Source organism: Impatiens glandulifera, chromosome 4 (assembly GCF_907164915.1).
Source record: "Impatiens glandulifera chromosome 4, dImpGla2.1, whole genome shotgun sequence".
Lineage (NCBI taxonomy): Eukaryota > Viridiplantae > Streptophyta > Magnoliopsida > Ericales > Balsaminaceae > Impatiens > Impatiens glandulifera.
The window spans coordinates 10616620-10635090 of record NC_061865.1 but is presented as its reverse complement, the minus strand read 5'-3'; the positions used below and the strand labels follow the sequence as shown (position 1 = coordinate 10635090).

The 18471-nt window shown below is 30.2% G+C and overlaps 2 protein-coding genes across 2 annotated transcripts; both read left to right on the top strand.

The window, feature by feature from the left end:
* Positions 1-1618: 1618 nt before the first annotated feature.
* LOC124935421 (1,4-dihydroxy-2-naphthoyl-CoA synthase, peroxisomal-like) lies at positions 1619-3529 on the top strand. The gene is made up of 9 exons (XM_047475854.1): positions 1619-1914; positions 1994-2116; positions 2188-2289; positions 2375-2413; positions 2497-2595; positions 2706-2753; positions 2834-2929; positions 3011-3133; positions 3217-3529. Exons 1-9 carry the CDS (start codon positions 1669-1671, stop codon positions 3331-3333), a joined length of 993 nt encoding a protein of 330 aa, XP_047331810.1. The 5' UTR covers positions 1619-1668; the 3' UTR covers positions 3334-3529.
* An 8172-nt stretch (positions 3530-11701) lies between these two features.
* LOC124934255 (phosphatidylinositol 3-kinase, root isoform) lies at positions 11702-17993 on the top strand. Its single transcript, XM_047474755.1, has 17 exons — positions 11702-11943; positions 12095-12194; positions 12286-12382; positions 12489-12647; positions 12745-12948; positions 13397-13575; positions 13964-14111; positions 14893-14988; positions 15126-15261; positions 15384-15505; positions 15737-15931; positions 16030-16200; positions 16276-16413; positions 16937-17091; positions 17202-17345; positions 17456-17603; positions 17688-17993. The coding sequence occupies exons 1-17, from the start codon at positions 11832-11834 to the stop codon at positions 17823-17825; spliced, it is 2442 nt and encodes an 813-aa protein (XP_047330711.1). The 5' UTR covers positions 11702-11831; the 3' UTR covers positions 17826-17993.
* The last annotated feature ends 478 nt before the right edge of the window (positions 17994-18471 follow it).

Here is an 18471-nt window from a genome sequence, read left to right as displayed (position 1 = left end):
TTTCTACTATTTTTGCATTCTTCCTATATTAGCATTGGTTATTTTAAAATTGTATAGCGTGTTTAAGGAGCTAATTCATGAATATTACAATGACTCATCTCTTCAACAATAAAAGACTATTGAATTTGATTAATAATAGATATTAATTTATCAACACCAAATAGTAATAATCAATATTATAAAAAAAATTAATAATAATTCAATGATTTTGTTTATTATTATAAATCTGAATACAAAAATAACAGACTATTAATTTAATTTTTATTTATATAAAAAAATGAAAAAAAAATCAATAAGATATTACAAAGAAAAAATTAATTAATAAATAAGAAAAATAAGGAAAAATTGATATTTAATTAATAAAAAAAAAAGATGAAGAGAAAAAATAAATATTTAATTAATAAATACATAAATTTAAAATAAATTATTAAATGAGTCAATTTTTTATAATATATATATATAAACTTTGATTAATTTATACTATAATTGTATATGTTTTATTGCTTTTATTAAAATTTTATAAAAAAATTGATATTTTTTTTTTTTTTGTATAATTTGTAACTCTTAAATTATTTAATGTTAAATTTAACAATTATCTAATTCAATACAAAATAAAATAAATATATATATATATATATATTAAAACGTGTTTATCCAACTAATCACTAATATTAATGAGAGAAACAAAGTATACCTAACATTCTCTTCCTACAAAAAAAAAAATTAATAATAATAATAATAATAATAATAATGAGAGGATTATTTCATATTATTTAATTTGCTAACCATTAAAGAAATTACATCTAACTTTCTTTGGAACTTCCCATCCTTCATTCTCTCTAAAAGTCCTCAAACATATATTATTTTTATTGTTTATTTTCTTTCTTATCTATTATAATATGTTTCAAATCACAAAATCTTTTAATTTTTTATCCTTACCTATCTTTTAAGTTAGATTTTTATAATTTAATTTAATTAAGATTAATGATAAATGATGATTAATGACTAAGAATCACAAGCAGAATATAAGTTGATCATCCTCGTCTCATTTTATTTTCAATATTTTTTTACTTTCCGTTCAATTTCTGAGATTCACATAGGACATCTTTATACATATTCTTAAAAAAAATATTATAATATATTAAAAAAACATATTATTATAAAAAAAATAAACTTAAATTTTTATAAAATATGAAAAATAAATAAATATATTTGTGATGTTGTATATTAATTATGTTTATCAGTTTGAAATCAGAGTGGAGAACACAAATACAATTCTCGTCCTATCCCAATCAATTATCGATCAAATCGGAAAATATCGTTCAAGACAATTTAGATAAAAAAAATATATAAACCAACTCAAAAAATACTACCTTACATTTTTTTTTATATTGATTTGGATTTTTAATTAATTTTAAAAAGTTAACATAAATTAATTTAAAATGTTTCTATTTTGAAATTGAAACTTGTATTCCCTTTTCTAACTTATTTTCCACACCTAACTAAAATATTTACAGTTAGAGTTGTAAAATGAGTTGAAATTCGGACAAAGGCATGATCATGGCCATGGAGCTCTGTTTATAAGATGAATATCGATTCCCCATATTTCCAAATCATCATCTCTCCTTCTCTGCATTCTTCAACTGATCTTACTCAAGTTCAGATCCAATGGAGAACGCTCAGAGAAGATTAGCCTCTATTTCCGGCCATGTAGCTTCAGTATTCCCCTCGCCTCCGGCCGACACCATCGCTCTCCAGAGGTGCATTTCCATCACAAACGATAGCTACAACCGCAATCATGGTGAAGTCCCTACTCATAAACCCATTTGGAAGAACATCCCAACCGACGTCGATGGCGGCCAACCTTGGACTGACATTATCTACGAGAAATCCGTCGGCGAAGGCATTGCCAAAGTAAGTACATATGTTTGATTTGATCGGAATATGTTGAAGAAAGTTGAACTGATCTGGTTTATTGTTTTTGTATATGTAGCTGACTATCAATAGGCCTGAGAGGAGAAATGCGTTCCGTCCTCAAACGATTAAGGAGCTTACTCGAGCATTGAACGATGCTAGAGATGATATTACCATTGGTGTAATCATTCTCACCGGAAAGGTATGTTTTTTTTGCTGAGAAAACACGTAAATTAGAAGATTTTAACGAGTGGTTTGTCTCTGATTTAACAGGGAAATGAGGCGTTTTGCAGCGGTGGAGATCAGAAAATGAGAGGAAAGGAAGGTTATGTGGATCATGACAGCTTTGGAAGACTAAATGTTCTTGATTTTCAGGTTATAATAGTTCAAAGTTCTAATGGAAATCATAATCTTTATAATTTAACTCGCAATTATCTGATGTGTTCACAATGCAATGCAGATTCATATGAAACGTTGCCCTAAGCCCATCATTGCTATGGTAATAATATCGTCATTATTATTCATTACATTGAAGAAATTTATGTAAAATCGTCAAACATTAAACAAATTTGATGTTTGCAGGTTGCTGGATATGCTATTGGAGGAGGACATATATTGCATATGTGTGCTGATCTTACAATTGCTGCTGATAATGCTGTTTTTGGTCAAACTGGACCAAAGGTTATTTCTTACATTTTGTACCATTCATTCATAATGATAAGAACCCCAATAGATAGATTTCGAAATGGATTGAAATTGAAATGTAATATTGTTTTGTTGTCTTTAATTAGGTTGGAAGTTTTGATGCTGGTTATGGAAGTACTATCATGTCTAGATTGGTATGGTTTTATAACATATATTTTTAAAATTTTCAAATATATCTTCGAAAAACTAAATGTTGCTTATAAATGGGGATTAGATTGGACCGAAAAGAGCTAGAGAAATGTGGTATTTGGCAAGATTCTACAATGCTGCTGAAGCAGACAAGATGGGATTGGTTAACATTGTTGTCCCGGTAAGTTTATTCTTAATCTCGACGATCTAATCATATAATGATATAATAGTAACATAATTTGTATGTTTTATTTGATTGTAGTTGGAGCAACTAGAACATGAAACCATTAAATGGTGCAGAGAAATTAACAGAAACAGTCCAACCGCAATTCGTGTGATAAAATCTGCTATTAATGCAGCTGATGATGGACATGCTGGTATACAGGTATAGGAAAAATTCAAAAATTATGTCTAAATTTGATTCAAGACTTTATATTGTTTTTGATTGGTTGTATGTTGTGAGAGCAGGAGCTTGCAGGTAACGCGACACTCATGTTTTATGGAACCGAAGAAGGTAACGAAGGGAGGAAATCGTTTGTGGAACACAAACGCCCCGATTTCTCAAGATTCCCTCGTCTTCCTTGATGACGATGATTTCAACTACAACATCATTATTGGTGTTTGTCAATTTATTTGAGTTTCGTGGAATTGTTGTTGGGAAAACTACCACTTTTATGTTAAGATGAATAAGGAGGGGGCGAATTACCTATTCCAGATCTTTTGTAATTTTTTTGTTGTTGTATGCTTTTGCACTATTTGAAATAATATTATTGTCCGTGACATCTAGCATTCTTATTGAAAAATTTATTGTCTTAGTACAAACATATAATCATGTTAGATTTGGTATGTTTTAAAATTAAATTTTAAATGCTTGATTGTAAGAAAAGTTTAATTAGTTTAATGAGAGAAAGAAAGTGTACATCTCCTACTACATTAGTTAAAATAATAATAATAAAATTAATATTAAAATAGAAATACCTAACATGGACAAATTTAAGAAACAATATTTTTATGCTAATGGTTGACATTTGAACAACCCATCTAACTTTCTTCCAAGTATAAAGTATTTTCTTAATAAAAAAATAAATAAAATAAATTACCATGTCTTTCTCTTATTTTATTGTTTTTTTTAATTTCATTACTACGAATATTTTTCAAGAGTGGTATTTCTTTATATACTTAAAATATAGTAGAAATTGTTATTGGATTTTCCTTATGTTAAATGTGTAATTATTAATTTAATGTAATAAATAAAATGTATTTACATTTAACACATAACGTGTAAATTATTTTATTTAATAATTTGTACAAATTAATATATTTGAATTTATACATAGAAACTTTTATAATTATACATTTAAGGTAGAAAATTATTCTCTATTATGGTATTTAATGTATTTTAATTATGTAATTAAATTTATGTATTAAATTATTACAATAATCTCGTCGCTTTCGTTTTTTTATTCAATATGACATCATTTTAATGAAATAAAATAAAATACGGTGAAGAGTGTTATTTGATGACAAATTGACAATAACTCTATAAATATAACTCGTTAGAGAAAAAAATAAATTAAAAAACAGGTAAATTATTATATAAAAAAATAGTTTAATATAAAGTAAAAACTAATTATATTATTATATATTATTGAATAAAAAATATCAATAAAAACAAATAAATATTAAAATATTATTTAAATTAAATATTGTAAGTCCATGAATATGTTCCCCTCCGTAGCTTAGCACGTGTCGCAGACACGTGGCAATACGTGGGAATACACCGTAGGGAGGCTGGAGGTTCGATGTGTTTCAAAATTGGTTTACATGTCAAACTTCTTTAAAAAAAAACATTATTTTAAAAGATTTTTAAAATAATGTCCAAGAGTTTTTGGATTAATTATATAAAAATAATTAATTTTGTTCAAATTTTAATAAACTGGCCAAAACTCGGTTTAAATTAATTAAACCTAACTAATTTAAAAGATTATTTATTTAAAAATTAGAGTTTCCAAATGATTTTATAAAAATCATTAAAATGATACGTGTATAAACGTATTTATACCAAAATTTCTATAAGGGGTTCGTAATTTAATTACGCTCGGAAAAGGGCTTTCGAGTTATGTTTTTTTCGCCCGTCAAAGGTTGGTTCTAAATTTTTTAAAATAAACAAAGTCTGGCTATTTAAAATATATTTATAACTTTTATTTTCTTTAATTAGTGCCCAGAGGTCTTAACCTAAATAAGAATGTGTTTAGATTGCGTAAATAATTATACAAAATTATTTAGAAGGGCGTACATATGATTGCGTAGATATATTATTGAGTAAAAACTCTGAAAAATATCAGAAAAGTGTTAGAATTTAAAAATAAATTCCAAACAGAACCTTAGCCAAAATATTGGTTTATGAAATATCTCGAAAATATTTAAATATCATTTTCTAACCTTTCGGGATTATTTGAAAATGGATTGAGGTTCCAAAATAAAAAAATTAATTTTGGATTTGAAAAGTGGAACCAAACAGGCCCGGAGTCCTAGGGTCTGTGTTCGATTTTGGGGATATGGGCTCAGACGGGCTTGGTCTAAACCGGGATGGTCTAGACTATGGCTCAGGCGCATGGGTCAAGAGACCGGAGGGATTGGTCCTAGGTTCAAGAGGCTCGGTCCCGAACTCGGACTGCTCAGTTCTTGGCCTAAGAGGCTCGGTTCTAGGTCAAGTTCATTGGTTCAAGTCATCGGTCATAAGGTTAAGTAGTTCTCGGTCCTAGGGTTAGAGGTACTCATAACTAAGTTAGAAAAATTGATCCTAGACTAAAGGGAGTGCTCGGTCCTAGGCTAGAAAACTCAGTCGGGTTTCTCGGTCATGGGTATCGATCTTGGGGCTCGATCATTCCTCAAAAACATCGATCGTCATCCTCGGTCCTAGCTCAAGAACATTGGTCCTCGATCTTGATCCTGGCCCAAGAACACTAGTCCTTGGTCTCGGTCCGAACCGAAGATTATCAGTCATGTTTCTCAGTCCCGGTCCTACTGGACTAGGGCTGCAAATGAGTCAAGCTACTCGTGAGCTGCTCGCGAGCCGTTCGATCAAAGCTCGGCTTGAGCTTGACTTTGATCGAGTTCGAGCCGAGCTCGAGCCGGCTCGTTTAATATTCGAGTCGAACTCGAGCTCATATAATGCTCGCTCGATGGCTTGTCGAGCTTTTTCGAGCCTGATAATATATAATATATAATATATTTATTTAATATAAAAAAACTTAAAATTGAAAACAATTTTTTTTCTTTTCTCTATATTTTCAAAACCCATATAGAAGACCCATAATCCACATTATTATATTATATTGTCATAAAACAAAACCCTAGTTTCTAATGTATCAATCATAAGTGACTTTTCATCTCTTTTTCTTCTTCTTTCTTATGTCTTCACATTTTCTTCTTCTTACTCTATTTTCACCATCTCTTCTTTCTTCTTCCTTCTTCACTATTTCTACTTATTTCATCTTCATCATTAGTTTCACTCATTCATAATAGGTTAATACATTTTTTTATGTTATCTCTCATCTACACTATTTCTCTCATTCATTCACAAGAAACCTACAGGTAAATTAAACTCATACTTTTAAATAATTTGATTTTTTTTTTGTATTGTGAGAAATTTTTGCTTATATAGATCGTTCATAGATCTATATGGAAAAACACTATTATATATATTAATCGTTCATAGATCTATATGGAAAAACACTATTATATATATTAATCGGTTCATAGATCTATATAGAAAAATACTTTTAATATATATTGTTCATAGATCTATATAAAAAAATACTTTTAATATATATTGTTCATAGATCTATATAAAAAAAATATTTTAATATATATTATTCATAGATCTATATAGAAAACAATATTATATTATATATAATATTGAAAGAGATAAAAAAATATTAGTATATTATATATAATAAAAGATAAAAAATATTAATTTATATTTTGTATATATTCTGAAGAGATAAAAAAGGTTAGTATATATTATATATAATATGTTGAGAGAAAAAATAAATTTAATATATTGTAATATATAAATAAATTAATAGATTCTTGCTATAAATAAGTTAATAAATTCTTGTTATATTTGTACCCAAATAATTTAATTATAAATAATAATATTTAATAAAAAATAGGTTGATTTTGTTTTTGTTCGTGTCTACCTTTAAACCTTAAAGTAAGTTAAATTTTAACATGTGTTTTTTTATATTAATTATTTTTAAGCTTAAATGCAGGTAGGTGTACTTGTGCTATGCTTGAAGAACGTGACTTAAAAAATATTAATATATTGAATGTTCAAACAATTTATATAGTATTGTACTTTAATTTTAGAATTTTATATTTTAGAATTTTGACTAATAATTGTGGTTGAATGCTTTTTGAATTATCATGGTTTTGGAATTTTAAATAGTTATGATTTTTTCATATTTTCAATTTTAAATATCATGTTTTAAATTTTGAATATGTATGAAAGTTTGATATTTTATTTTGAAAATAAATTTTAGTTTGAGTTCGAGCTTGAATTTGAGCTCGAGCTTGAGTTCGAGCTCGAACTCGATCTTAAATTCGAGCTTGAGTTCGAGCTTTTCGAGTCGAGCCGAGCTTATAGGTAAATAGTCGAGTCGAGCTCGAGCTTAAATTTATAAACTCTTTCGAGCTCGAGTTCGAGTCGAGCTAATAAATACTAAATCGAGTCGAGCTCGAGCTCAAGCAAATTCGAGCTCGACTCGGCTCATTTGCAGCCCTATACAGGACTCAGTCCTAAGACCGAGTGTTCTTCATTTGGTATGAAAAAATTGCAAGTCTCATAACTTTTGATTCATATCATGGAATCATGATCTGTAAGCTACAGTTAGTTAATATGATTATGAAGAACAAAAGTCCTAACATAAATCACGATTATTGGATCTTTACAAAGATCAATTTCTAAAAACCATTTTTAGGTTAAAATTTGGAATCTTTCAAATTAGACGATTTCAAGGTCTTATTTTTGTTCCAATAGCATTGAAATGATGAATATAGTTGATATAATCAAAACAAGAACATCGTTACATCATTTTAAATATTTTTGAAGATGAAATCAAAACTTAAAAAATTTAAAAATATAGTTTGATCACACATGATCAAAACGATGTTACAGTGATTGGGAATTCATCCCAACATTTTACAAACATATTTAACAGCTATTTGAATCAAAAATTCAAGATTAAAACTCAAGAACATGAATTTTAAAAAAAATCGTTTTTTAAACTATTTTTTCAAAAATTTTGATTCAGGTTGATTTGATCTGATTTTTTCAACAAAAAATTCATACATGATATAAGGAATGATTCTAAGCAAAGAAATCACATAACTAAGCCCTAGAACAGATCAAACTTGAAAATTTTGAAAAACATTCAAATTTTTATTCACAAATTTAAATACAATGTTTCTGGATTCATACCAACAGCTTGAGAACACACCTTGAATGTATTGGAAGCTATCTAGAATCATGAATCGGAGTTGTGGTGACCGGAGCAAATTTTCACAAATACTGTTCTTGGCCGAACTTCGATTTGTTGTGTATTAGGCTGTGATTGTTTGATGATAGAGAAACCTTTAAGGAGTATTTATACTATCCTAAGGTCGGTCGAGGTAGTCGAATTCGTTGATTTACAATCTTATCTCTAATTCTTATCCAATTCGTGGCAGCCTAGTTCTAGGGCGAGGTGTTCAACCTAGCTATAGGGCTATTATAGGCGATGATGAGGGGAGGATAAGGGCGAAAAAATCAGGGGATAAGGTGGAGAAATGACCGCGCTAGCCCTTTTATAAGAATCGCACCGACGAGTCGTGATTCCGGTGAGCGTCCTGACACGACAAAGAAGACGACTCAAAATGACATCGTTTCGTGACACCGTTAGGCATTTGTCCGGTCTGTCATCGATTAGGTAACGGGGTTAGCTTATCACGCTAAAATTTATATTTCAAAGAATGCCAAATTATAGATAGATAATGAGAAGGGCCATTTTATTTATTTAGTCATCCGGTGTGAGCGGGCGCACACTTGCTCCGTTATAGCAGGCCGTGTGACTTGCTCTTGTGTATCAGATGATACATGGGTGCTCATCTGATGGCCACATATGCTGCTACAAAAATTAAACATAATTCATGTTGCACTGGATTATCAAATTTATTTTTCATAAAAGGTTATATAAAATCGATTTTTAATCCCTTTCTTACATTTTTCTTCACCAAAAATTTCACAAAACATATGAATAGAATCATAATAAAAATTATGTTCATATTTTAACTTTTTGGTATTATTGGGAATTTTGGGGTATTTATTTAATTGTCTTTAAGCCATAAATTACACACAATTGATAATTAAATTCTAATTAAATAATTTTAACCACTTCTTGAGTATTTTTTGGGTAAAATAAATACAATATTTTAATCTCAAATTATTTTTGGATTTTTGAATAATTTCTTACCTAGCGAGGTTTCCGTACATTTGTACGGTTAAAAAAAATAACAATTTTAACCTCACCTACTTACCGACTCATTTTCGTCAATCAAGCAACATATTCCTTATTAGTCAACTATTTCTTCTTTACCGAGATTTAACAACTCACTTCGGTCAACCAACAATCTTATTTTCACCCACTTACAAATTCACTTTCTTTAGCCAACATATTATATATTACCCAACCATCCATCTCCTCTTTACCGAGCTTTATCAATTCATTTTCGACAAATAACAATATTATTTTTATCCACTTACCAACTCACTCCCGTCAACTAACCAACATAATTTTTAATCCCTCTTTATAATTATTATAACCGGGTAAGATTGAACCATCAATCTTTATTATGTAGAATTGACACTTAACCATTACACCATTAAAGATTGTTGATTTCTTTTTATAAATTTATATATGAATATATATAATTGATATGACTATATATATATATATAATAAATTATATAAACAAATTTAAAATATTATTAGTTTAATTATTTAAAATATTGAAGTTATATTATTATAAATATCATACATTCATCAATTTTGAATCAAATTTTAAAATATAAAGTGGTATTAGCTTAGTTAGTTATAATATTAAACTTATATTATGAGGTTGTAAGTTCAAAACTTGTGTATATATCATTTTTATTTATTTTTTCAAGTTTATGGGTGGGCGGGTCAACTCACGACCCAACTCAATTATCCATTTACTCTCAAATACATATCTAAATTAATCACAATTCTCGATCCGACAATCCGGACATTTTAAAAATTAAGCATTATTATATATATATAGATTTGTTAGTTAAAAAGTTGAACTTATATTGTTAAAATATCCCGTGTTTATCATATTTAATGTTAAATTTAAAAATAAAATGTTATTAGCTTAGTTGGTTAAAGGGTTGTATTTGTTTTGTTAGGTTGCAAGTTTGAAACATACATATAACATTTTTATTTTATTTTTAACCGTTTTAAGTTTATGGGCGGGTCAACCCACAATCCGACACAAATATCCATTTATTCTCACATATATATCCGAATTAACCATAGCTCTAGACTTGGCAATCTGGACACTTTTAAAATTAAAAATTATTATATATATATTAGTTAGTTAAAAAATTGAACTTATATTGTTAAAATGTCCCGCATTCATAATATTTGGTGTTGAATTTAAAATATAAAGTGTTAGCCTAGTTTGTTAGGTTGTAAGTTCGAAACATACATATAACATTTTTTAATTTTATTTTTAACCGTTTTAAATTTATGGGTGGGTCAACCCACAATCCGACACAAATATTCATTTACTCTCACATATATATCTAAATTAACCACAACTCTCAACCCGACAATCCTGACACTTTCAAAATTAAGCAATATATATATATATATATATATTATGGTTTGATTATCAAAATAATTAACCCTTAATTTGGTTTAATTTCTCATTTGGATTTAAGGATTATTTTGAATTTAAAAATTCAAAAATATTATTTTAATATTTTTAAAAATAATAATATTACTTATAAAATAGATTAGATCAACTTTTTATACTTACAAATATATATATAATATTTAATTAAATTGGTTAATTTTAAAATTAATAAAAAATATATATTGATTTAGATGAAATAATATTTTATTTTTTTTTAATTATATATATAATAACAAATTTAATATTATTTTTTTAAATTCAGTTATAAATGTTTTCAATCAAACCTAATTGATATACAATTCTAACTTAAGAATCTAATTATCCCTTAAATTATATTTGTATGAAATTAAATTGAAGAACGTATTTTCATCCTAGTCACTATAATAACGATTTTCCAAATTTATATATATACAATGACACTTTTTTTCAAAGTGTGTGGATTGTCGGGTCGAGAGCGGTTGTTAATTTGAATATATATGTGAGAGTAAATGAATATTTGAGTCGGATTATGGGTTGACCCACCCATAAACTTAAAACGGTTAAAAATAAAATTAAAAATAGTATAATCAACTTAACAATTAAGCTAATAAAATTTTATATTTTAAATTTAATACATGAAAGACGTTTTAACCCTATAAATTTAACTTTTTAACTAACTAATATAAATATATATATATAAATATATATGAATTGTTAGACGAAGAGTTGTGATTAATTTAAATATATATGTAGGTAAGAGTAAATTAAAAATGTTATCATATTTGTGAGTAATTTTTTTCTTCTTATATTATTACATCAGTAAGTAACGGGTTATATGTTAGTTAAAATTAACAATTCAACCCATCAATATATATTATTAAAATGGTTAATTAGTTAAAATGATTTTCAATTTGATTTTCATAGTTTTTACCCAGAGTTCACAGTCATTAACTATTGAAAAATTCAGCAACGAAAGTTTATTGATCGGAAGAATCATATAGTTGAGATAAAGCTGTAATTTCAAAGCTCATCGAGTTTCCTCCGATCCATAAATGCTGAATCTTCCTTTCGATTCCCGAAAGACCCAGTAAGGAAATCACAGGGATTTGAAACCCGAATAAAGAGATGAGCAATCACGAATTTCGCTTCTTTTTGGCTTGCGACATCAATGTTCCGGTCACCTTCCGAGTCGAGAGACTAGAAGGCAACTTTCCCTCTTCAAAGACACTCAATTCAGGTGGGTACTTTCTCAATCCACTTTATCTATCTTTTCCACTGAAGGGTTCATGAATCAATTAGGGTTTCATTCTATCTTTGCTTGCTTGTTTGCTTGATTGATTCCTTATAGTATTGAAATGATAACTTTATTGTTGCCTTCAATTATCCAGGGGAAGCTGATTTATCTACTGATGAAACAAGACCGGAACTGTTTGTTGAATCCACTTTGTACATTGATGGTGCTCCTTTTGGGCTACCAACCAGGACAAGGTTGATTACAATTATTAAATTCTGTTTGGAAAATATTCAATTATCGTATATATGCTAACAACGTTTGTAAGAATTTTTTTCATGATGTTAGGTTAGAAACTACAGGGGCAACATATTGCTGGAATGAACTCATTACATTGAGTACAAAATATCGTGACCTAACTGCAAATTCACAACTTGCATTTACGGTAATGTTAAGTTTATTTCATTTGAGCATCCTTTCGAAGGAATTGATCGTATTTTGAATTTTACTAGGCATCCATCTGTTGATGACACAGTCTTGAATTTTACTAGGTTTGGGATGTTTCACATGGAAAGAGTGAGAGCATTGTTGGTGGGGCGACTGTTAGTCTATTCAATCGTAAAAATCAGTTGAAAACAGGAAGGTACAAGCTTAGACTTTGGCCTTGCAAAGAAGCTGATGGATCCATGAATACAACTACACCTGGAAAGGTTTCAAACTGCACATCATGAATTCGACTAAACCTGAAAGTCATTATTGTTTTTGGTATTCTTCTCATTTATGCTTCTGCAATGGCTGGTTCAACAGGTCCCTAAGGAAGAACGTGGGGAATTGGAGCGTTTAGAAAAGCTTGTAAATAAGTATGAAAGGGGGCAGATACAGAGAGTTGATTGGCTGGATCGCCTTGCATTTAAGACTATGGATAAAATCAAAGAACGTGAAAGTGGTAAAGGAAGCTGTATGTATCTTGTGGTTGAATTTTGCAGTTTTGAGCATCGAATTGTCTTTCAGGTAGAGTTCTCTATCTATCATCAAGAATAAAGTGCTCAAAGTTTTGGAATATTAATTGATAGTGTCAAATTATTATTGAAATCCTATTGATTCTATCTTTTAAATTAACTCTGGCCGAAGGATGATTGTGAACAGGTGTAGAACAAAGTGGAATATGTTTTGCTAGGCAATTTTATATTCTGAAAAATGTCTTTTCCTTCAATCTGTAATTCTAGGCTGTTCATCCATTCCTTATTCTCCTCTCTTATTGTTAAACTTGCAAATGCTCACACTGCCTCTCAAAATTGAAAATGTGAGAAATTTGGTTTATTTGCGATGGATGATAGCTTTTCAGGAACACCAAAATCTGAGCTAGTGATTTATCTGTTTGATGCATTAGTCTTAGTTGTTCTTGGTTGAAGAAAAATATGATGACCTTAGTTTTACAAAATATCACTTTGATTTACAGGAGTCGGGAGCAAATGTCCTTATACCTTCCCCTATAACTTCAAGCAATGAACTGGTTACAGTTTGGGATCCTGAAGTAGGAAAGATTAATCCTTCTGAACACAAGCAGCTGAAGCTAGCTAGAAGTTTGACCCGAGGAATCATTGACAGGGACCTGAAACCAAGTTCCAGTGAGAGAAAGTAGGTGACAAACCCTATGAAACTAATAGTAATTTTTTGAAAGTTTTATTTCTTTAATACTATTATATAGTTTGTGTTCAGTATCTGCTCTTATCAAGTCATATTGTTGTGATTTACTCCAACACCTTCTTCACCAATGTTGGACAGTTGGTAACATTTGGAAAGCACCCAATGTTGATCATATCGTCAATTAATCTAGACACTGGGAGATAGATACTCTTGAATGTCTTTTTGCTATTTAAAATAAATTTTTGGTGCTTCCAAGCATAGTGGATAGAGGATTTTATATTGGCATTTATATGTATGATTGAATTTCTTATGTTTATTTCTCATATTTTTTTCCATGTTGTGATGATTATGGTGGATGTTGGGTGTTCCTTCTTGATAGGTCGATACAGAGAATACTTAAGTATCCACCCACAAGGTTTTTTAGTGGTGAGGAAAGGCAACTTCTTTGGAAATTTCGTTTTTCCTTGATGACAGAGAAGAAGGCTCTAACAAAGTTCCTTCGTTGTGTGGAATGGAGTGATGTTCAGGTAAAAAAGTATTTCCTTTTATCCTTCAATTCTCTTTCTTCACGCCCTCCATCAAACTTATGTGATAAATTTGGAAAGGATTGAGCTCCCTGCTTACCCTGTATGCTGCACTTGGGCACATCTTTGCTGATGGTAAACTTTTTGTGTATAGACTTATTTTTTCCTTGTGGAAGATGGTTGATAATAATATATTAGCTTCTGAATTAAGCCCTCAAAGGGGGGTGGGGAAAGGAAACGATTAGCAGACATAGAGAATGAGCCATCCCTACTAGCTTTAGATTTCAGGTGTGATAGTAACTTAAAGGGTATTAGAACTCGGTTCTGATTGATTCTGGGATCAAAACATTTCACTTGTTGAAGTTTCTTTCATTTTGTGTATCCATTTTTCTATGATTTGAGGGTTCATCAAGAAAGTCATTTGTTTGATATTGTTCAATTCTCTATAACTTAAACCTTGAGGTGAGAAGGTAATTCAGAGAGTAATCAATCTTCTCATCTTATTTTGTATCCCAGCAACCACCTAAATTTGAACCGCCTCTTCAAAACCAGAGCATAGTTGTTGGGAAGCTTCCAAAACTGATCTGGGACCTTTAGAAAGTGACATGGTTCTGGATTTCCAATGTGATTCGTTATGCTTAGAATATAATTATTCCAAGTCCATCTTATGACTTGGATTGTATTAATTTATTCCCAGCATTGTGTTTTACTTGTCATTTGTGCTGAAACCACTCTTTCTTCATTAGATATTGTTTAAATTAGAATCAAATGGTTGTATATGCAGGAAGCTAAACAAGCAACAGAATTGATGGGTAGATGGGAAACAATTGATGTATGTGATGCCCTGGAGCTTCTCTCACCACTTTTCGAGAGTGAAGAGGTAATAATTTTGCATTGCATGTATGTATGTATACTCTTTTTTCTTTTAGATTGTATGCAATAACGTTACATCACTTCAAATCAGCAAATTAATATCTGAAAGTACAAGGATGATTTTAGTATTGAACTGATTAACAGGTACGTGCGTATGCTGTCACTGTTCTTGAACGAGCTGAAGATGAAGAGCTTCAATGTTACCTTCTTCAGCTAGTTCAAGCTCTTCGGTTTGAGCGATCTGACAAGTCTCGCCTTTCTCATTTCCTGGTACAAAGATGTATGTGTTCATCAACCATGAGAAGCAACATTGACAGCTGAAATCTTTTTTTATATCTTCTTTTGTTATTTTTTCTTAGCTAATTGGTATTTTTCTCTGAATCATTCGCTACCTGTTTGCAGCTCTCCGCAATACTGAATTGGCTAGCTTTCTCAGATGGTATGTCGCAGTTGAACTTCATGATCCAGCATATGCAAAACGCTTCTATTCTACCTATGAGATGTTGGAAGAAAACATGATCAAGGCAAGGATTCCATATTTCTACCATCGAACGAATAAAGCTTGTCTGATCTTGTTTTACTTTTTTTGTAAACAAAATTCTTCAACAAAATATTTGTTGGTGTAAAGATTGGATTATTTGGGTAGAAGGACATAAATATCCTTAGTATTTTCATTTTTAAAATGTTTTACAAAATTAAGGCTAGTTTTTGAACCTCAACATCCTTAGCTCAGACATCAAGTTTTTTTTTCCCAGTCAGGCAATGGGATTCATGATGATGAGAATGGGTATAAGCTGTGGCAAAGTTTGGTGCGTCAGACAGAACTAACAGCTCAATTATGTTCTATATCACGAGATGTACGAAATGTTCGGGGTGGAACTCAAAAGAAGATTGAAAAACTTAGGCAGCTTCTTTCTGGGCTGCTTAGTGAGCTTACCTACTTTGAGGAGGTAACCTTACTTTGGTTTTGATTTGATTCATGGTATAGTTATTATTGATCCTCTATAACATACATGATATTAATATTAATTGTTACTGGAATTTTCAGCCAATCCGCTCACCTCTAGCACCAAGTATTCTCATAACAGGAATTGTTCCATCAGAGTCGTCAATGTTTAAAAGTGCATTGCATCCTTTACGCCTTACTTTTCGAACAGCCATTGGTGGAAGTTGCAAAATCATATTCAAGAAGGGAGATGACCTCCGACAAGATCAATTGGTAAAGAATTGGTTTTCTTTTCTCTTCTGACCCAAGCTACTATATGAGCTTCATGATGGGTTGCTGTTGTTTCAGGTTATTCAAATGGTATCACTCATGGATCGCTTACTCAAACTAGAGAATCTTGATTTGCACTTGACCCCATACAGAGTGCTAGCAACTGGACATGATGAAGGGATGCTGGAATTCATACCGTCTAGCACTTTAGCTCAGGTATAATTAACAGTTTTGATTAATAACGCCACTGTAGGTAGTAGACATTTAACCTACAGATTGTCTGTTTCTACACTCCCTATGAAGTGTAAAATTTCCTTTGTCAATATTCATATTATAGTTTTATGCTACTGATAAACACATAATTTGATTCCTGCCTAAAGCACCTTGATTAAAATGGGGATCATGGCGATGAGATGCTGTGCTAGCTTCCTTCAGTGAATAAACTTTGGTCTAAAAAAGTAACCGAGTCTCATCTAAGATCTCAATAGGTGGAACAATAATTTCTTTTGCTTTTATGAATAATAATTTTGATTTGGTACCTAATAGGCAAATGGCTCAAGTTCTATTCACACTAAGAACACTCTCATTTAAGTTTGGGGTCATGGGGTTGTCATGCAATCCTCCTACAGGGAACAAACCCTAGTCGAAAAAAAGAAGAAAAAATCTGATTTGGATGAGTAGTTTTATTATTTCTATTTCTTATTGCGTCTTACCCAGTAGAATACTTTTTTTTCAACAGATTCTGTCGGAGCACCGTAGTATCATAAGCTATCTTCAAAAATTTCACGCAGATCCAGATGGACCATTTGGGATAACAGCCACTTGTCTTGAAACATTTATAAAAAGCTGTGCAGGATATTCAGTGATCACATACATATTGGGTGTTGGAGACAGGTGATTTTAACAGGAACTATTGTTAAACCGCCACACATTTATTGCCAGATTCAGCTTTACTATTAAAAATGCTCTTCAGTAACTGGTTGAATGCTCATTCATGACTGTAGGCATCTAGACAATCTTCTCCTTAGAGATGATGGACGTCTTTTTCATGTTGATTTTGCATTCATTTTGGGTCGAGATCCGAAGCCATTTCCACCACCAATGAAGCTTTGCAAAGAAATGGTCGAGGCCATGGGTGGGGCCGAAAGGTACTAGTAATGTGAATTTTGTCACATTAACATAAATCTAAAAGAAAAAACATTTGGCTATAATTATAAGGGATTTTGACGATGATTTGATTTTTCTCCCTTGTATGTAGCCAATATTATACTAGATTCAAGTCGTACTGCTGTGAAGCATACAATATCCTGCGGAAATCAAGTAACCTAATTCTGAATCTGTTCCATCTTATGGCGGGTTCTAATATTCCAGACATAGCTTCTGATCCTGAGAAAGGCATTCTTAAGGTGACCTATACTTTCATATACTCTGGTTTATTGCGTCTTAAATCTGTAATTGTGCTAAACGTTGATATTACAAACTAATTGTAGCTGCAAGAGAAGTTCCGATTAGATCTGGATGATGAGGAGTGCATACATTTCTTCCAAGATCTCATCAATGAAAGTGTTAGCGCTCTGTTTCCTCAAATGGTTGAGACGATACATAGATGGGCTCAATACTGGCGTTGATACGGAAAAGGTAAACAATTTATGCTTGAACCAGTTTAATTATTTGTGTATATATATATATTTTCACTACTGATTTAGTTATTTTTAGGTTGATTATGATGTAATTAGTTTACTTGATCAAAAGAACATTCTTCCTTGTTACACACACCTTTACCTCTTACTATTCCATTGCTTTCTATGAAAGAAATTGGCCACAAATTGACCTTATTTTAAAGCAATTTTAAATGTTTTTAGAATAATTATTTTCTTTATTGAGAATTAACTTATATATATAATTATATATAATTATATATATATATATATATATAATTATTCCACTTAAATTAATAATGAAAAAGATTTATAAAAGTTAATGTTTAGCTTGCTCAATTTTTATTTGCAAAATAAAAGAATATACATTACAATTTTTACAATTTTTTTTAGAATGCTTTTGGGGATAATTTTGGGGATGGTTCTAGTTTTTCAAATTAAAAAAAAAAAATTGTAAAATAAAAGTATATACTTAACAAAATTCATTAGTTGAAATAATGAAAAATCCTTAGTTTAATCACTTATATTTATATTTTAACTAGTTGCATATTGGATAACATTTGATATAAATTTAAGAGAAATAATTGGGAGGAATAACTCGCACAATCTTATGAGT